The sequence below is a fragment of the Melospiza georgiana genome, chromosome 19 (assembly GCF_028018845.1).
Source record: "Melospiza georgiana isolate bMelGeo1 chromosome 19, bMelGeo1.pri, whole genome shotgun sequence".
Taxonomy (NCBI): domain Eukaryota; kingdom Metazoa; phylum Chordata; class Aves; order Passeriformes; family Passerellidae; genus Melospiza; species Melospiza georgiana.
Window position 1 is genome coordinate 2,279,064 of NC_080448.1, and position 21,217 is coordinate 2,300,280.

General features: G+C 52.5%; 1 protein-coding gene across 1 annotated transcript in view; it reads right to left on the minus strand.

Moving 5' to 3' along the window:
* Positions 1-21,053, minus strand: part of HIP1 (huntingtin interacting protein 1) — a 43,890-nt gene extending 22,837 nt beyond the window's left edge. Inside the window, exon 1 of the mRNA XM_058037654.1 lies at positions 20,921-21,053. Coding sequence (XP_057893637.1) covers positions 20,921-21,037 — 117 coding nt within the window. The 5' untranslated portion in view covers positions 21,038-21,053. The remainder of the gene's footprint in view (positions 1-20,920) is intronic.
* Positions 21,054-21,217: the final 164 nt, after the last annotated feature.

A 21,217-nucleotide genomic window follows, 5' to 3' on the forward strand; every position in this document is an offset into this window, starting at 1 on the left:
CCCGACCCATCTCTTACTCCCTGTCAGACTCCCTACCCCGTTGCCTGCCCCCTCATCCATTCCCTGTCCTGTCTCTGTGCCTGGGGGTGAGGCTACACCGGTGGGTCTGTCTGGCACCTCCGCAGAGTTCCCTTGTTCCAGAGCCTATTTGGCTGCTAGCATCTTGTTTCCAACAACCAGAGCAATTAAACCAGCGTAGTAATAAGCCCCTGGCCAGAGTCAGTCCCTCGGGCAGGCAGGAACAGCTCGTTGACCACCATGACCACCCCACCAGGGACAGGAAAGCGTCCAGGCAGGAGGATTTTGGTTTTTCCCAGCTCCCCCTTGTGCTCAAGGAATATTTTCTCATGGGAAGGCACAAAAGAAACCGAAACCATTCTTCTGTCACTCGGTGAATTTCCTAAAAGCAACCCCAAAGCACTGCCAGGGCCCTTGGCTTGCCGGTGGAGGAGATGCTTCAGGACCCGAAGAACAAAGTGCTGCTGTGGGGCCAACCCGACCAAAAACTAATCCAACACACTAATCCCTCAGGATTACTGCAGTCTAGTCACGGCTCAGCCACTTACCCTGGGATGATGGTTTGGCCTCTCTTAATGAGATAATAGGATCCCACATCCCCAAGCAGACAGAGCCCTGCCACCCCTGCACTCTCCCAACACCCAGCTCCACAACCACCCAGTTCATCCCAGTGTTGGGGGAGCTTTTAGGGTGAAATCCAGGTCATGTTTTCATCAGGTGGTTGTTAAAGGCGTGTGAGATCCCTGGGATGGACAGATGGATGGAACACTGCTTGTCTCGGAGCACACAGCTCACAGGTTTTTTGCTGGACTAAATGTGTTTTGCTAGAGCAGATGGTTTCAAGCAGCAGCCAAGTTCCTTTGGGAGCAGGGTCTGGATGCTGCTCTGAGCCTGGGAACGAGCCTGGATCAGTGCTCTGCAATCAGGGCAGGCACCTGCCCCTGTGAGCGGTACCTGCTCCTGTCACAGGGGCCATCGTGGGCCTGGCTTTGTGCCCTTCCCCCAGTGAAGCCCCACAGCAAGTGACTCTCACTTGTGTTCTCAACATGAAAAGTGAGAGCTTGGATCCTCACCAGCAGCCCACCTCCCAGCATAGTGTTCCCCCAGCTTAAACGGATCGTGGAATTAATTGATTTCCCCTTAGCTGGGTTTAGCACCGCTCTGAACTCAGTGCCACAACCCCTGCTGCCTGCTGCCCCAGGATATGCTGGAGGGCAGTCCAGAATTTCCAGGGCACCATCTCCAAAGTCACCAGGAAGCCAAGCCACAGCTTCCAGAGGCCACAGTGCTGCAATTAGCACTTGGTCATTAAGTATTAATGGCTCAGTTGCATGAAGAGACCTTAAGGCAGGTATGCAAAGAGCACAGCCAAAACCAAAGAGGATCTAGACTAAACCCAGTCCCTCCCACATGCGCAGGATAGATGGGACTTTCTCTACAATGCCACCTGCATGAAAAATAGCCTCTGAAATAATAAGTAGGATACATCCAGTTTTTCATAGCTACTAGTGACATGCTGTAATGCCACTGGAACCTGGTTGCAACCATGCCAGACTGCCCACCCCCCACTCACAGGCTTTGTGCTCCCAGCACTCCTGCTCAATCCTCCAAATTAAAATCAGCTGATCATCATTAACCTTCCAAATCAAGCTTTCAGACCAGCTCCCCTCTGAACAAAGTGCTCAGCTCAGGGGGAAGGTATCCAGGGCCTCCTGCAGAGCCAGGACAACCAAGTATTTGAGGCCACAGCTGCAGTGTGGCTCCTCATGGCTGAGCTGCTCCAGCTGGCAAAGTCCAGAGTTTGGATACCACCAGGAAGCACTTTGGGCAAAGGCAGAGAGCTCCAAATCCACCTGGCTTCACAGCACGGGAGGGGCTTCAGCCAGGGAGCAAAAATCAGAGCCAAGGCAGCTCGAGGAGAAAATCTGGAAATTAACTTAAAAGCAATTTTGGGGGGGTCCTCAGAGCAAAGGGAAACCCCAGTTTCAGAGAAGCCAGGAAAGCTGGAAGCACCAAGCAGGAATGACAGCACCCAACCAATCCAGGGCTCAAGAAAGGCTGGTGCAGCCTATGGGGATAAATCCCACTTCAGGGATCCACTGAGGTGGAAGGAATTTCATGCTCTTCCCAAGGGAGTTCCTTGCTGTAGTTCACTGCATCACTGTGAGGACACAAGGGTGAGGAGGCATTCCTGGCCCCAGGGTGCTCTTGGGTTATTCCCAGGGGCTCTCATGAAGAGCAGGGGATACACAGAGTATCCCAGCCAGATGTGCAAACCCACACACTTCACCCCAGGCTCCAGCAAATCTCTCCAGGGCTGCATCCTATATGAACAATTTGGGATCCACTTGCAGAAGCCCTAACAAGTCTCTCCAGGTGGGATGGAGGGAATTAGGAGGGACGCACTGATGGGGCTGCTGCACAACTGCAGGGCATCACAGGCACTGCCTCCACCGGGTAGGAAGGAGCCTTTCCCACAGGGAAGAGGGGAGGCAAAGTGAGGGCTGCTTCCCTGAAGAACCAGGGGAGGCAGCTCCTTGCTCCACCCTGTTCTCTGAGGGCCTTCATTCATCATCCTCCAGTCTGATCTGGAGAGCTGCAGGTCCTTCCTCTGCCCCTGGCAGTGCTGAATCTCCCTGGGTGCTTCACTGCAAGTCCCTTTTCTCCACCCTGGAAGCACCCTCCACCCTCCTGCAGCTCTGTGACTCTCCTGCCAGCTTCCAGGATGGGATGTGTGGCTGGATCACGATGGATGAAAAAAGAAGAGACATTCAGCATTTTCCCCCACCTACTGGAGGCTCTGCAAGCAGTTTTTTAAACTCTATTTCAGCAATCACCTCTCATTGAAATGATGGGAATTAGGGTAAAATGTCTCAGCAAGTGTGGCCTTTTGTCATTGCAGCCTAGAGAGGCTCCTCAGAATGCTCCCTAAGGCTTTGGCTTTTACAGCTCTGATTTCTGTTGGAGCAAATCTCTGCCTGAGCTGATGCTCAGGATGAGAGTGGGAAGCCTGGGCCAAGCTGCTCCAGGGAGCATTTACGTGCCTCTCAAAGGTCTCCTTCCCTCTTTTTTCCTCTCCTTCTGTTCATTTTACCAGGTCTAAAAATACTCCACTAAAAACCATCTTCCTCTGCAGCCGCCTCCCTCCTAGATGACTAATAATATCTGTTGCTCCTTCTTGATCTCTCTGTATTTCCCAAGTCTTCCCCAAGGGAAGGAACCAAATCAGGGCTCAACCAACTCCTTGGATTCAGACTCCTAAATTCATTTTCCTCAGAGAATGGTATTTTTTCCCATTTCTTCCAGTGTAGCAGCAGTTTAAACCCACCTCCCCAGCTCACAATAAACTAATCCTGCTCCACGGCTTACACCTGCCCAGTGCTGCTGAAGCATTGTTGTGATATGAGAGCTCCAGGATCCTGGCATTTTCAGGGCTCTAGGGAGACTAGCAGGGTCACTGGGAAAACCACCAAGCACTTGGAAAACTATTTATTGTCTGGTTTTTTTTTCAGGTTTCAGTTTTTTCCAGCAGCTTTCCAGCCCTGGAGCACTCCCTGTGGTGGCTGGGTTAGGCTGGGTTTGGTGTCTGGTCCTTGGAGCTGGATGACCAGCACTGGCTGTGCAAGGAGCTTCCATTTTAGGAGCAGGGGGTGAATGCTGGGCACTGGGGGTGTTTGGGATAGTGGGACTTGGTGGGGAAAAAAGCCATTGCACCAATGTGGTGACAGCAAGTTGAGTTTTCCCTCTGAGTGGGATGTCAGAACACTGTAACAGGGATTTGCTTTCCTGCACCGTTCCAGGTCTTTTCAAAACAGAGCCAAGACCTGCACCAGGCATGCTCCATACTGCCAGCACCACATCATGGATTAGTCAGGATGCAGGGATGGAACAGTACTGGCAGGAGCTGGAGGTGTGATGAGTTTCTCTCGACTCAGATACTGCAGTACAGCCAGATCCCTCAGGGCTCAGCCCACTGTGATTTTCCAAAGAGATCCATCAATGAACAACCTATGGAAAACCCTCGTGCTGACACTGCTGATGTAAAAAATGTCCCCAAATGGTCACAGTCTTGGTGAACCTGCTATTTCCAGCCCCAACCCTGCACTGCATGGAGGCAGATTTAAAGGTTATTTGGCTGCTCCAACACTTCTGGAAATCCCCCTGGCCAGCTAATGCCCAAATACCTTTGCAAATCCTTATTTAGGAAAAATATCTGCTTGGGAGCAGTGCTTAAAAAGCTCAAGGCCATTTTCAAATCCATGTAATGCTGTAGTTTCCTGGACATGTGAAAGTGAGAGGAAAAAGCAGATCAGGCTGAAGCAGGCACAGGGCCAGGGCTGTTGGCTGTGCCCAGGGCTGTGCTGGCATGGAGTGCCAGGGGTTATTTCAGCACCAAGCTGCCCCAGCTGCTCACCACGACTAGACCAGCATGGAAAGCAGGGAGGAGAGCAGTCCTTCCACATCCCCCCGGGCAGGAGATCCAGAAGGGCTCCCAGGGCCATGGACAGAGAGGTGTGGGTGAAGCTGCTGCTAGCCCAGCAGGGAGCCAAGCTCCATTATCCCTCCTGCCTTTACAGGAAGCTGCTTGGTTGGGCTGTCAATATAGAGATTTTCTTGAAAAAACACAAACAAACAAACAAAAACCCCAACCCCCCCCCAAAAAAACAACCAACCAAACAAAAAAGCCAGGTTCATGGTGCCATTATTGATCATTTGGTATTTTTAGCTCCCTGTTCAATCCATCCTTGTTGGTGTTACAGCAATGACACAGCCCTCTGGAACACGGCTCAGTGGGGCTGCTACAAGGTAAGCAGAAGCTCAGAAAGCAGCAATACAATGCCAACAGGATTAAAAATGCAAGAGGGAAAGAGAGAGGTGGGATGGGATAAGCAACATCCTCCCCCCTTGCTGCTTCCAGCTCCTGACAATGCTGCAAACCAGAGGCAGATGAAACTCCTGTTTCCTACCTGGTGTGTAGGGCTGGGAACCCATAGAAAGGATGAGACTGATCTGAGTGGTGCCATCAATGGGCTGGAGGGAAGGGAGGGCCTCAGAGGGAGCCAGACAGGCTGGAGCAGTAGGTCCATGGCAGCCTCATGAGGTTCAGTCAGGCCAAGGCCAAGATCATGGACCTGGGCCAGGGCGATCCCCAGTGCCAGCACAGACTGGGGAGCTCTGCAGGGACCCCAGAAGTCTGGGAGGATAAACACCCTCAGCATCTCTCTCCACCCACGGGGCCATTAACTCCCATCAATGGCCCCCAACATGTCCTCTCGTCTCTAGTTGCAGGACTTCCATATCCTGGATCCACTGATTCCATAGTGATTCAGCGTATTCTGCCATCATTGATTTCATGGATGGATGGATGGAGATGACCCTGTAGAGGACTGGGGGATTCTGGTAGGTGACAAATGGGACATGATCCAGCCGTGTGTGCTGGCAGCCCAAAAAGCCAAGCATCTTCTGAGACCCCCCTGGAGGTGCCTGCACCTCTGGGGTCCCAGCACAGGACAATGATGTTAAACTGTTGAAGGATGGGGTCAGGTTAGAGATGGGGAAGGACTGCTCGACCATGAGGGAGGTAAGGGGCTGGCACAGGTGAATCATGGCAGTGGGATGTAAACCTGCACACTCCAGCTCCATGTGACAACTTGCTCCCCGTTGCAGATGTCTCCTGGGTCCCCTGCAGCCCCATCCCTACATGCAGGTTATCTGGGAACCCTCCTAGGAACCCCAGGCTGGCTCTTCCTTTGCACACACACATTGCTCTGCTGTGGGGTCACTTCCTTCTCGCCTCACGCTGGCACCACTGAGATGAGCCAACGCCCAAAAGAAGGAAGCAGGGTCAGCAAAGAGGAGAGCTGCAGCAGGAACTGGCTCATCCTGCCACATCTGACCCTCAGGGCTCCCTGGGCTCCAGTGGACTGGAGCTCCAATATCACCCACCACCCTGCAAGCCCCAAAGGTTACAGCTCTGCCCATCCACGGGGATGTTTACCCCCAGCCATGAGTCCACCCATCAACAACCCCCAACTTTGTCCTCCTTTCTCTAATTGCAGCCCTTCCATACTTGGATCAGTGTCACCAGTGACTCAGAAGATGGTTGATAAATCACAGAATCCCAGAGGGATTTGGGTTGGAAGGGACCTTAAAGCCCATTTCATTCCACCCCTGCCATGGGCAGGGACACTTTCCACTGTCCCAGGCTGCTCCAAGCCACGTCCAGCCTGGTGTTGGACACTTCCAGGGATGGGGCAGCCACAGCTTCACTGGGCAACCACCCCTGCAAGGAAGAATTCCTCCCTAATACCCAATCCAAACCTACTCTCTTTCAGTTTGAAGCCATAAAACACATCTCCCACTCATTTCCTTTTAAAGTTGCCAAGTTCTGCCCTGGAGACTTCATAAATGGGGAGCTGAGGCTTCACACGAAGCACAGTGCCAAAACACATTCAGTGTCTGCCCTCAGGTGCCTTCCTCCCTCCCCCAAAGCATAGTGAGGCCCTTGTGAATCTCCAAACATTTGCCTTAGGTGATCCCTCCATTGCCCCATCAGAGGAATCACTTTAATTATCTGCTTTTGCTTGCCCCTTGAATTGAGACAGCAGAGCCTGGCAATGCCAAGTGTGGTGCTCAGCTCAGTGCCCAGCCCATAACCACTTCCCAGGAGCTTCCTCCACCTTCTGCTGAGCTTTATATCCCTGTGAACCCTGACAAGGGAGCAGGAGGCTGTGTGGATGCTCCAGTACAGGCACACACACCTCAGCATCTCTCACAAGTCCTGAATGTGAGCGGTTTTGTTGCAGATGCGTAGCAAAAGGGGAACAAACTCGCCTGAAGTAAAACCACTGGATGCAATAGGTTGGGAAATGCCACAGCACGTGTTTTCCCTGCACCAGACCACGTCCTACAAGGCCAGCCCCCGGCCAGTCCCTGCCTGCAGCCCCCTCAGCAGTGCTGGGGCTATGGGGGGGATCTGGGTGCTGGGCCGACCTCTGGCTAATAGGCAGCAGTTGAGGTATTTATAGGAAATATGCAACATACATCTAGCCTGGGGACACTTTCCAGCCCTGAGCTTGTTCCTATTTATGTGCTGTGTGGTTGCAGGGGGAGGTCAGAGCAGAGCAAGCAATGCTGGCTCACAGCAATGCTGCCTCCTCCTAGTGCTCCCACAGGTTTGGCTGCTTGCTTTGGCACCAGAGGCCACTTCCCAGCTCTCTCCCCCCACTCCATTGCCGAGACCCCGTCCAGCACCCCATGTCCCAACCAGCTCCTCCCCAAAAGGCTGTGGAGCCATGGGCTCTGGAGAGCTGTGGGTTTGCAGAGCGGCCAAGAGCTGCTCTCCCTCCCAGCAGACCCAGTTCAGGCCAAGGGGGAAATGTTGGAGCAAATAGGTGCCCAAATGACAGCTAAAAATGACACAGTAAATTCCCTGCCTGGCATCCCCTCATATGCACCAGCGCCAGGATGAAACCCCATGGGTGAACCTTGAGGGCTGGAGCCCCTCTGCTTTGGAGCCAGGCTGGAATACCGTGGGATGTTCACTTGCAGAAGGCTCTGGGGAGACCTTAGAGCCCCTTCCTCTGCCTAAAGGGGCTCCAAGAGAGCTGGAGAAGGACTTTGGACAAAGGCCTGGAGTGACAAGACAAGGGGGAATGGCTTCCCACTACCAGAGGGCAGGGATAGATAGGATATTGGGAAGAAATTCTTCCCTCTGAGCGTGTTGAGGCCCTGCCACTCATTGCCCAGAGAAGCTGTGTCTGCCCCACTCCTGGCAGTGTCCAGGGCCAGGCTGGGTAGAGATTGGAGCAACCTGCTCTAGTGGAAAGTGTCCCTGCCCATGGCAAGGAGTGGGGTGAGATGGTCTTTAAGGTTCCTTTCAACCCAAACCACTCCAGGATTCTCTGCTATGCAAGTTCAAGCATTCCTTGCACTCTTTCAGTAGTGCCTGCTCCCACATCCAACATCTCTGCAGTGCCTGTGGCTGCTCCTGCACAGGTGATGCTCCCGCAAGAGGCCCATAACTGAGAGCACCTGGCAAGCTGCCTGCCCCCTGGTAGAAGGTTCAGAAGAGCCGAGGGAGCTGGCAGGGCTGGAGCAAGGATCTCTGCTGCGACCCGGGTGGAGCCCAAGGTGGAAAAAACCCGACACATAAAGGAAACTGTGTTTCATGTGTAATTGCTGCCTGTGTGAGATGATTGAGGAGGGAATAGCAGGCACGATTCCATGAAAAAGGCTGCAAAACCCCTTCCTGACATATAAATATTTCATTTTCCTTGTGTGGAAATAAACACCACTGGCTGGAGCACTGCCAGCATACCCTTAGGCTCAGCCAGCCCAAGGAGAAGGGTTGCACTGTTCTGCTCCGGCCAGCGCCAGTACCGAGGCTGGAGGGGCACTAAGAGCATGAAACCCAGCTCTGGGTGTGGAAAACATGCCTGTGTCTACTGGAAGCATTGGGAAAACGGATGGGAGGCACTTGGAACAAGCAGAGATGACAAGAAGCAGCTCCGTCGGGAGCTTTTCTGGCAGCAGGGGATGGCCCCTGTGCTGGGAGCCACTGGTTCCCTGTGGCATGGGGGCATCCCCGTGTGTAATTCCACAGTGGAATGGGCTGGGCATGGATGGCTGTGCCTGCCACTCCGTTCCTGCCTCCTCTGGCCCTGATGAGCAGGATCTTCCACACAAGGATGAAGGTGGGAGAGGGGTGCCTGAAGGGCTCTGCACCTCAGGGATGCCCTTGCTAGAGTTCATCAGGGCAGAGGGAAGGGCAGCCCCAGGATTTCCATGACGTTCCAGGAAAACAGGAGGTTTAATGTGGGAGGGAAATCTCTGCTCTGGAATGCAAATCACAGGAGCACACACAATACCATTGACACTGGCAGAGGCGCATATGGGACACACAAACACGAGGAATTGGCTCTGGGAGACACTAAACAGACCCAATTTCCATCTTTTCCAGCAATTCAGCAGCTGTCAGGCACTGCAAGGTGAGGCCAGCCCGGCCCAGGACACCCTGGTGCTCATACCCAGCCCAGTGCCCACCCGCCCTGGCACATCCTCCTGCTGGGCACACACTGCACAGGGAGGGGACAGGGTTGGGCGCAGTGACACAGGGACACGGCTCCCGGGACACAAAAGCCACGGGAAGGCGATGGATGGCTAAGCCTGGCACCAGCCCCAGCGCTGTGGGAACTGCACCCAGTAGTGCAGTAGTTTCTTCTGTGGAGAAAATCCTTTGTGCTCCAATGACGTTCAGGGAATCAGGACTTTTTTTTTTCACATTTCAAGATAAATAAAGAAAAACGTGCAAGAAATCTGCTGTATGATATTATCAGAAACAACCTAGAGACATCCAGGTCCTGAAACACCCAGGCTGTGGGACCAGCTGGGGATTACTGTGGAAGGAGCTGAGCACCATCCTTCCCTCCAGGGCTGGGAAAGATGGAAATACCCACGGGAAGAAGAAGCAGGAGAGTTCAACCATGGCTACACACCCTGTTCATGAGATGCTTGCTATTTCCCCAAGCAGAAATCACAGCACTTCCTGCTGCACCTGGAAAGAAAGAATCCCTTTGCGGTGCTGGGAATGGGTACCCAAAATTTGCTTATTATCCAATGAAAGGGCCTGACGGACTTTACCCCTCTGATGGGAACCCATAGTTCTTAGTATTCCCACCATGTGAAAATTTTCTTTTTCCTGCTGATGGGAAGAGAAGTTGGATTGCAACTACTCCCAGAGTTAGTGAATGCCACAGAAAAGGAGGGAAAAGGGTTAAAATGATAAAAGATCTAATGGGGACACTGGCTAATTGTCTTTTCCATGTGATGGCTGATTAGGAAAAAGATTGGTTTCAGATTTGATCCCAGATCTATTTTTCCCTGGCATACCCCATTCCCCGCTCACAGAGACGCTGGTGCACACACATGGCACACTCTGGAGGCTGACAGACAAGGGGCAGCAGGCAACCAAAGTGGTTCTGTGCTAAAAGAACTCTCAAAGGGGAGACTGCAGCTAGGGTGTGCCCCACATTGGTATCCAGATATTAAGGGATTAATGGAAAAGTCTAGATGTGACACAGTTAATTATACCCTGCTCCTATGGGAGAGAGGAGCCGACCTCAGGATGCTGGGGATGCTGTGCCAGGACAGCTCTGCCCACGTGCCCCTGCCCTAGCATGGCACCACAGCAAAAATCCCCGACAATAATGGGCTGGAGACCACAGGTTTTGTCCAACAATTTCTCCTCTTTAATTTTCTCTGGTTTATTTGTGTCTGTGCTGACACCAAAGCTTTGCTTCCCTCCCCATAGGCAGAAATTGCTGGATATTTAGTCTGAGCTCTTTGCTCACCACTCAGAAGCTTTGGCTGGTACCTGATTGCTCCTCCACCCCCCAGACACTACTAATTCCTCAGGGAGCTCTCCTGCCACACCAGCTGTGTGGAAAGGTAAAATCTGGGGGTTACAGAAAAAACAGTCAGGGATGACAGACCCCATTTGCTGGGAAAATCATCCCGAGGGGGCTCAGTGGCTGGTGTGAGGGCACTGGAAATAAGGCAAGGGAGAAAGAGGATCCAGTGTGAATGGAAAAAATGTGGATTGTTCCCAGTTCTCTGCCTGTGGCAATGGGACTCTTCAAATTTGGACATTTCAGCTAAAAAAATAAAAAATCTGGAATGCAGGAGCAGAGAGCAGCCCTATTTCCAGCTGCAACTCCTCCCTGTGTGCTTGGCCTCCAAGACGACTCAGAAATTCAAGGCACTTCTTCTCGAGCTATAAAAAGAGCTGGAGTGGGACTGCAAGAGCCAGGACAACAAACAAGGGAGCAGTTTGCCCTCCTGTTGAGGACATGGGTAAAGCCAGGAGAGGGTCTTGCTCAACCTGCCTCTTGAGGCGCCCCCAAGGAAGGAAAGCTGTGGGGCACAGCAGAAATGCCAGGCTGGATCCCACCCACCAAAATGTTGTCTGTGCCGTGTCCCAAGGCACTCCACCACCTGTCACCCCTCCTGTGTGAGGAGAAGGTCTAGGACTGGCCCCATCCATCACCCCAACACAATTCTGTGTTCCTTGTGCTTGGGAAGGATCAAAGGTACCGTGGTGAGCAGGGACAGAGCATGGAGTGTCCCCTGGGATCACAAGGTGGAAGGAGCTCCACCAAAACACAGCTTCCCTTTCCCCAGGCTGCTGAAAGGGTTAACAGCCCCACCTGCTCCATGAATCCCAGCAGGACAGGAGGGACTATGTGAGTTCCAGGGGACCATAAAATTCAGCAGACTCAGGAATACCCACCTTTGCCTTCTCCAGACAAGTATTTACCTCTGCAGAAGCAGCCAAACCTTGCAGACTGTTGGAACATTTCATTCCCATTAGTGAAGTGCACAAAACATTCCTGGCTGGAAAAACACCATCAGGTCACTGACTGGGAACAGTACCACCCCAAGAGATGAGTTCTTCATTGGCTTCACTGACATAGTGCATAAGAAGCACCTCTTCTGGCATAGCCATTCCCAGCCTACACTGACTTCTTCAACACCCAGAAAGTCAAAGTCTTCCTCTGCCACTACTTCAGCATTCCCTTAAGACCTCAGAAGATGTCCTCACACCACTAATTGGTGCTGTGGGACCTTCCTCCTGAGCAGTTCCAAGGGTTGTAGAGCTGGACTGGGTAGTCCATATGGAGCAACCTAAAGTTGGCACACTTGGTAACCATGGTTCAGGATGAGAGGGACAACAGATGGGACAAGAGGGCATTGCCTCAAGCTGAACCAGGGGAGGTTCAGGTTGGACATCAGAAGGAATTTCTTCACAGAAAGCATCGTCCAGCATTGGAAAGGGCTTCCCAGAGAGGTGGTGGAGTACCCATCCCTGGAGGTGTCTAAGGAATGACTGGATATGGCATGCAGAGCTCTGGGCTGGGTGACAAAGTAGGAATCAGTCACAGGCTGCACTTGATGACCTTGGAGGTGTTTCCCAATCCAAAGGATTCTGTGATGCCCATGGATCAGCAAGGTGAGGGCCAGCACCAGTGTGGCCTGCTGCCAAGCCCATGGAGATGCCAGAGTGCTGATCCATGCTTTATTCAGTGGGATGCAGAGGTTGCATTTAGTTCATTTAGAGGTAGAATGCAGAGGTTGTGGATGAACTGTGACTCCACCAGGATCAGGCTGGGGATCTAAGGGCCATATCTGGTTTGTGCAGAAGATGCCAATTGCTCTTTTCAGCAGCTAAAAGAGCCTTCCTGTGCCCATGTGCCTGATCCTGGAGAAAGATGTCTCTGCCCACGGCAGGGGATTGGGACCAGAAGATCTTTAAAGACCTTCCAACCTAACCCTAATGTTTTAGAACAGTCTCTTAGCACAAGGAGCTGCCTTTTCAAACTGCAGAATCTCAGTCCCTTTTTGGTGGACACTGCTCCTGCCTGCCAAGCCTCACCCCAATGGAGAGCCTGCCCTAAGGGCTGGTTGTGGCTGTTGCTGTGTGATGACGATGGGATCAGCTCTGGATCTGCTGCAGAATCAGATCCTGGCCACAGCTCCCAACATCCTCAGGCCAACACAGGGTGTCAGTCCCAACCATGGGCTGGGCTGGCAGTGTCCATCAGCTCTGTCCTGCAGCCTGTGCCCTCCACACGCTCGGCACTCACTCACTGACCCCCTCCTGCCCCTTGGTTGTGAAAGTTTGGTGCTCCAACAAAAAGGTACATTTGTTCCCACCAATGCAGGAAGCACCAGTCCAGGGGCTGGGAACATTGTGGACTGAGGAATCAGGCAGCTCCAGAGTTGCTCTAGCTGTACTCAGCTCATAGGGAGGTTGCCAGGCTGGTTTGAGGGTTTGGCCATGAAACTCAGGTTCAAGGGGACCTGGGTTACCCCAATGTGCCATACTCAAGTCTTGAGGTGAAGAAGATCCTTTGTTGCTTGGCAGTGGAGCAAACTAATAAAACTCTGCTGAGCTGTAGCTACTTTATTCTAAGACTTCCACAATTTTAGATGCTATTTTTACCTAGTCTGACTGGTAGCCAGCTTTGTGTGTAATACAGGGGTGTTTTCAAGCCAGGTCTTATAAGCTCTTGGAGATCTATATCACACTCAAGATAGCTCAGCTACTTCAGATGGCATAAAATTAGCAGGATGGCTTCTGTGGCAGTGTTGAAAACAAAAAAGTTTTAACAAAAGCAAAATAACAAAACTCTTTACAAAAAAAAACAACCTAAGACAAAAAGCTCTTACTCCTAATAAAACACCTCATAATAACAATTATTTCTTTTTGTTATCTTCTTTTTCTAATAAATTATTTAAGTGAGACTTTTTCTGTTTCTTTCTCAGTTTTTGTCCAATTAACTATCTTTAAGTTTGAAGAAAAGACCCTAAAGCTTTGTGAAGTATCTTTTACCTAGTTAAAAAGAAAAACTTTTAAACTTTTTTCCTTTTTTAAAAAACAAAAAATAATTTTATCACTCCATCAAACAAAAACCACATTCCTACATGGCACTAAATCCCAGTTTAACACTATCAGCCTGTGCCCCTCCCCAGTGGGTGTTTAGTCCTCTTGTGCTAAGTGCTTGCCATGCAGGAAAGAGGAAGTTTCCATCCGAGAAAGGGACCCTTTGGGAGAAGTGGCTTCTTTCAGCAGGCCCAGCCTGGAGACTTGCTGCTTATTGTCACCATTTGTCTCTTTTATTGGAATAAAAGTCAGATGTGAGCAGCTCAGCACTCTTGAGAGAGCCTGTGGCATTGTGCTTTATTTGAATTAGTAGATGCTGGTTGGAAAATAGTTTTTTTCCATGTTGTCATGGAAGTGAACAAGAACACAGGGTTTTGTAAGTGCAAACTGCGTTACAAGGTGCTTGTGCCAGAACCTCAGGAATTGGCCCCTCTCCTCCTAAGAGCCCAGAAAACAGGGGATGGCATCAGTGGGGAGAGCTCAGCAGTCATAGCCCACTGGGCCTAAAGAGCACAAGGAAAGCTTGAACTCACATAGCAAAGAATACTGGAGTGGTTTGGGTTGGAGAGGATCTTAAAGATCACCCAGTTCTACCCCCAGCCATGGGCAGGGACACCTTCCACTAGAAAGAAGACCAGGCTGCTCCAAGTGCCATCCAGCCTGGCCTCAGACACTTCCAGGGATGGGGCAGACACAGCTTCTCTGGGCAACCTGTGCCAGGGCCTCGCCACCCTCACAGCCAGGAATTCTTCCCAGAATCCCATATCCATCCACTCTCTGTCTTTCTGAAGCCATTCCCCCTGTCCTGTCACTCCAGCCCCATCTCCAAAGTCTCTCTCCAGCTCTCCTGGAGATCCTTTAGGCACTGGAGGGGCTCTAACATCTCCCCAGAGCCTTCTTTTCTCCAGGTGAACACTCTCATCTGTCTCAGCCTGTCTCCAGAGCAGAGGGGCTCCAGGACCCAGCACATCTTTGCGGCTTCCTCTGGACTCACTCCAACAGCTCGACTTTAATTTCTGGAATTGTCCAAAGCCAGGCTGGACAGGACTTGGAGCAACCTGGTCTCTTTCTTGGAGCACCTGGTCTAGGAAGGTGTCCCTGCCCATGGAGGAAGTGGAACAAGCTGAACTTTAGAGGTGCCTTCCAATCCAACCCTCTCAGTGAGTCCATAATAAACTATTCAGTGTCTGTGTACACCTTTGGGAGAATAATTCACCTTTCTACAGTGCACTGGGATCATTTAGTCTGCCCTGTGATTAGCCTGGAACAGCACACCATGTATTCCAGCCATGGGCTGGACTGGCACATCCAGGCTAAAGCACCGGCTGTGCTGCCTGTTTCTGCTATTTCCCCTATTTCACCCAGGGAACAGGCTGTCCCCAGAAAGTTTTCTTATTTGGTGACCGCAAAATAAATCAGCCAAGCTGGTGGCAGGGATGAGGGCCAGGATCCAGCCCTTCCTCCAGCCCTCATGCTGCTGTATGAGTCCCAGCTGCTGACCCTCTGTCCCAGGCCCAGAGGGTAAAGAGCCAGCAGAGGGTGAGGGATGAGGATGAGCACAGAACCCAGGTGCTGGGCTTGTGCTGCAGTGCCATGTGCCAGACAGTGCTGGAGCAGGTGATGCTCATCCTGGCCGCATGGCACCTACCTGGGATGATGCAATGGGCTGCAATGGGCACCTTGTCCCCATCCTTGGATTCTCAATCTTTCAGCCAAAATTGTCCCTCGTGCAGCTCCAGCCCCTATTCAGAAGGTTTTTCTCCTGGGAGAGCAAAGCTGGCATGAGTCACCCCCTCCTCATGACAGATGCCCACATTCCACATGCCCTTCCCGACCTGGGTCATGGCCAGGGGCAGCACAGGGGACCACACTCAGTCCAGAGTCCTGTGATAGGGAATTCAGTGAAAACTCTGCTTTCCTGGCTGTTTCTCCTCAGCTCTGCAGATGGATGGAGTTAAACTGGATACATTTCAGAGGGCAAGAAACCCCCTGCACCCCTAGCACAGGACATCCTTGGTGGGGAAGTACATGTTGAATGAGAGGGAAAGGGGTTTTTGGGGCAGCAACATGCCCCAGCATCCCCATCTTCCAACTCAGCCGCTGGGGCAATTCAGGGCAAGGTTCCCCCTTGCCACCTGGTGGTCCAAAACCATCATGTTCTCCCAGCTACAGAAGCTCCTGGACTCGGGGGCAGTACTTCCAGCACCAAATCTATTCATCCTCCGGAGGCTTAGCTGCTTCTGGAGTCAATCCCCACATTAAAAAACTCAGATATTTCTGCATCTAAAATAGATATTTCTATATCTAAAAAAAAACCTCCTAAACTCCTCCATCCCTGCATGTACTAATGAGAAAAGCAGCCCCATATCTGGCACAAGGCAAACTATTTTCTTTCCCTGGGGATGGAAATAAGTTTCCAAGAGGGACTCTCTGAAAAGAGACGAGATGACTCATTACCTCACTGCTGAAGTTGCATTCAATCCCCAGCACCTCTAGCTCCTAGTAAAAGCCAGGAGACCAAAAGCACGAGGGTTCACACAGCACCAACCCCAGGAGTTCCTTTTCCTGGAGATGAAAGGGCCATGAATGAATTCCCTGCACCTCCCACTCCCCCAGGATGGGCTCAGCTGCCATCAGCCCTCACTCCCCACAGCCAGGAGCTATTTTCCTGTTCTTGCTAGTGTCAATATGTTTCTTTAAATATCTTTTCAGAGAGGCTGTATATATATAGCCCCACTCTGGTGCTTTGAAAGGAGCCTCATTTCCTGTGTAAGAACTGAATTTCTTGGCAAAGCTGCTGGTGGTTGCAGCATCTGAACCACAAAAATTGGGTTTTTTTCAGTAGTAAATGATATTTCCTTTGCAACTGTGAGTTGGACCGAGCTGGGTCTGATCTGAAATCAGCTGGGTTGCTGTGTTTGGAAGACACAGGACCATATTCCCACTTATAAGAATGATGGGAGAAAAGGATGAATTGCATTAATGGGGCTGTGATGGCAGTCCAGAGGTGGTACAGCCCATGGCAGGGACAGGATGGGCACAAAGCTGCTTTTAACCTGCATTTGGCTGTGAAAAAGTTGGGATCACATATCAAAAGGATTTATTAACTGACACTGGGGGAGGAAAAAAATCCATTTTATTTGCACCTAATACTTTTTATTTTGCACCATCTCCTCTGCCTCTGGTTTTAGAGAAGGCTCCTCCAGCAGCAAGGTAGGGAGCAAACCAGCTTTGCAGTGCCTGAGGGATGGCTCATACTAAGGACATTAAAACCTTCCTGAGGAGATGTAGCATCAGCTGCATTCAGAGTTTTGCATCTCCCTGACATGGAAATGCCACACTTTCCCACTGGGAAATCCTGAGCAGGAGGGTCTGATATCCCCAGCACCACCCTGGGGACTCTGATGGCAGGAGAGGAGACGTTGCCAGCAATCACCTTCTGCTGCAAATATGTCTTTGCAAGGTAATTTCTGAGTCATCAATTGCTTTTATTGTTGCACACAGTCCTAAGGAGCCAGTGTGTAAATGTGCCAGAGGTAGTGGCAGCTGTGGGCAGTCTAAGTGGTCCCTGTTCCCCTTTGCTACTCCCTGAATTTCCCAGAAAAAAAACTGCAGCCAAAGAACCTAAAATGTAAGATGTTTAGATTTTCTGCAGAAATTTTAAAGAAGTGTCTCCTCCCAACCCTCACCCTTGCCAGGATGGACCACCCTTGGAATTGTCCCTATGGCAGGGACCATGCTGTCCATGCAGCCTCACTGGCTGGTACAAAGCTCCAGCAGCCACGAGCTCTGAGAAACAAACACGGAATTTCTGCAGCTCCTCCACAGGCCCAGGCACTGTCCCCACCTCGTGTCCTCATCCCTGGGGCCCAGCACGGACTCAGGACAGGGCAGCCTGCAGAGGTGTGGGACACGATGGCTCCTGATGGAGCACAGCTGGGCACTGCAGCAGTGCTCAGGATGGGGGACACAAGAGAATTATTTGGTGACTTTGCAGCCCAGGAGATGATAACACACCACCACAATATGCTGCCTCCCTTCCACCCAAAACCCACAGGGCAGGGACAAGGACAAAAGATCAGGGCACGTCCTGCTGCAACTTTAAGGGCACTTCTCTCAATTTTGATGTCAGAGCATTTTTGCCCCATCCAGCGATGAGTTTACAAAAAGAAGGAACAGGTTGGTGCAGGAAGAGCTGAGCTGTGTAAGGATCTTTCCACACCTCCAGCCTTCCAGGAGTCAGCTGCTGCTTTGCTTGGGAATGCCATGCATCACCTCTGGGAGCCTGCAGTTGCACGTGCACTGATGCCCTGCTGGGAATGAAGGGAAATATCCCATGGCAGTCCAAAACATGAGTGAAGGAGCAGGACAGCCTGGGACCTCACCCGTGGAGCATCATCCCTGCCCTGCTAAGTCCTGTGTCCTTCCAGCTCTGATTTTACCCTCAACACTTCAACTCATCTGATTGTTGAACATCCAGTCTTTGCCAACTGGTTAAGCACAGAAGGAATTTCAATCCTTGGCTCCATGATGGCACAAGGATGTCTGCTGTGGACAATTACAGCGTGGAAAGAAGAAGAAGGAGGGAAGGTCCCAAGGAGGGAAGATCCCAAGCACTACTCCAAACAAAGAAGATCTTTCCTGCAGAGCTCCAGCTCCAGGACATGCCCCTTAATCCAACCAGGAGAACTTGGAGGGAACGCAAACATTAGACACCATATGAAACACAAACATTTATCTTAAAATATGGCAGAATTTTCACTTTCTGTGTTTTTTCTCCTCTGTTGGTGACCTTTGCTGTGCCCAAAGATTCGTGCCGAGGTTGAGGTGATGAATGGTGAATCACCACGTGAAACAGCAGCAAAGGGGGAACAGTCACTGCAACACTCATACTCCCATGGCAGCGCTGCACCCAGCTCATCCTGATGGCAGCAGAACTGCAGGATTTGGTGTTCCCATTGCTCAACTTCCCAAGAAAACCACCAGCATTAACAGAAAAGGAAGACTGGAGTCCTTGGCTGTGTCTTGTTCTCCCTGAGCTCCTCCTGCCCAGGAGGCAGCAAGGACAGCATGAAAGGAACAGCACATCTGGGCGTGTCCTCAGGTTTCCCACATTTGCATTCCCAGGAAAATCAAGATACTTGAACAACTGTAGGAGCAGAAGAGAGGCCACCAGGAAATTTATTCCTGTTTGTCTGCAAGCCAACAGATGAAGGTTGTCAGGGCAGAGTCGTTGTGCAATGTAATGACCATCATGGAAGCTTTCCACCATCAAAATATCCCCTCACCATGGAAGCACTCCAGCACCTGCTTACCACCACCACAGGAACATCCCACCACCACAGGAACATCCCACCACCAGACCTCCCCACTACTGGGGTGTCCTACCACCACCACAGCCTCGCAGGGTGCTCTTGTTCTTCCAGACTGAGCTCAGACCACAGAAATTGGGTGCTGCCAACCCAAGCAGGTGTTCCTCAGGCTCCCCAAAGACCCATTTGGACACACTTTCTGCCTGTTTGGGCCCTTTTAGCCCAAAATAGGCTTTGCAATGCATGTGCTGCTGCCCTGAGACAGCCAGGATTGGCGGGGAGGGAAGGTATCTGTACCTGCTGAAAACACAGGGAAATTTTTCATTTTAAAGCCATTTAACAGATGAAAGTTTTCTTAAAAGAAGTCACTTTCGAAAAGAAAAAACCCCAAACCCACAAAGTTTCTCTTAAAAAAACCTCAGAAAGAAGAAGTTGGACAAAAACTGTAGGACCAAGACCTAAGGGGTGCCTGGCAAGTTCTCTAAACTGCAGAGAGAGAATTATGGAGAAAAAAAAAAACAAAAAAAACCCAAAAAAACAACACGAGGAAAAGAAAATGAGTTAGAAAGGGAATTGCGTGGAGCTGAAGCACAGAAGAAGGAAAAGCCAGACAAGGCCATGCTGTGTCATCAGTCTGGAAATGGGATGAGGAAGATGAAATCCAGCTCGTAGCGATGTGGGGAGCGGCGCTGCCCCACCGCCCCCTCCCCTCGGCCCCTCCCGGGAAACCACGAGGGCAGGGGGAGCCTGGAAGAGCTCCAGGCCCACGGGGCTGCTGCTGACACAAGGAGCCAGCAGGTTCCAGGAGCAAACCAGTTCCATTCCTACCTAATGAGTAAATAATTGATGTCTGAGGTAACCTGAGCAGGAGGGTGAGCAGAGCCCTGCATCCAACTTCAAAGCCTGGTGGATTTTCTTCCTGCAAAACCTCCTCAGACACGATCCCTGATGTTTATTCCATCCCTAAGCCATCTCTCACATGCCGTTCCCACTCTGGGCTCATCCAAGTCTGCTCCCACTGGTCCCACTTCTACCCTTGCTTCTGCCTCAGTTTCCCTTCCTCTCCTGCAGTAGGTCTGGACAGCTCTGCTTCACTGGTACTTTCCATCCCTGGACACGGAGCATGGCCAAGCTGTCCCCATCTCCCTCTGCTGCCATCCCTCTTCACTTCCCCCATGCCTTGTCCAGGCATATCCCCAGCTGCTCCAAGTACATCCCTTCCCCAAATCACCAGCTTTTTCCACCAAAGCATTCCTGCCACCCCTCCAGCTTGGCTGCCACCTTTCCTTTCTGCAGGACACCAATCCATCACCTAAAATCTGAATGAAGGGCCCCATTCAGATACTCTGGATGCTGCTGAGGAGCCAATTCTGTCTGCTTTTCAACATATCACTCTTCCCAGGAGCCACCTGCAGGGACAGACCCTGTCCACACCTGGGGTCCCTGAGTGACACCACAGCAGAACCCAGTGGGGTGACCGGCCAAAGAGCCACTCCATGTCCCCTCCAGCCAGTGAAGACACAGGCTATGCGTGCCCAGGATGGTTCCAAGGACAGGGTGGCACTGTCCTGGGCATGATGCCCGCCTGTGGCCGGGCTTGGAGACCCAGCAGCTCAGGTCAGCGGGTGAATGTTCCCTAGCCCCGCTGGCGGGGAGGCCAGGCTGAGCGGACACTGCTGGGCTGGGGCACCCCGGGTGCCACCGCACCCTGGTGTCCCCGGGTGTTCTTCTAAGGCCAGGATTCAGCCCCAGCCACGGGGCCCGGGGGGTCCCCATCCCTGTCCCCGCATTGCGACCCACGGCGCTCCCGGGAGGGTCGGGCCAGCCCCGCCCCGCCCGCCAATCTCCACCCACCTGGCCAGCCCTGCCCACCGGCGCCAGCCCAGCCCGCCGGGCCCGGCCGCGCCCACCCGCCCAGCTCCGCCCCTTGTGCCAGCACCAACCCGCGGGGCGACGGGAGCTGTCCCCGCCCCGGCTCACCTGGCTGACCCCGCCCGCCCGGCACAGCCGCGCCCCGCTGTACCCACCCCAGGTACCCGGCGGGCCGTTCCCATCGCACCGCGCCCCGGCCTGGCCAGGCCCCCTCAGCTGCCACCTTCCGTTCCTCGCCGTTCGCATCCCCCGCCCCGCCCTGTCCCGCCCGCACCTGGGCGCGCTCGAAGCTCTCCCGCTCCGCCTCCAGGCCGCCGCCGCCCGCCCGCCGGCTCAGCACCTTGGGCAGCGGGTTGGACACCTGCTTCATAGTGCTGCTCACGCGGTCCATGGCTGCCCCGGGCCCGCCACCGCCCCGGCCCCGCCACCGCCCCGGCCCCGCCGTCCCGCGCAGCGCCGCCGCCGCGCGGGCCCCGCGCCATTGGCCCGCCCACCTGCCACTCAGACTGGGGCACGCCCCGCGAGCTCCACCCTTCCACCCGCAGCTCCGCCCGCAGGTCCGATTCCTCGG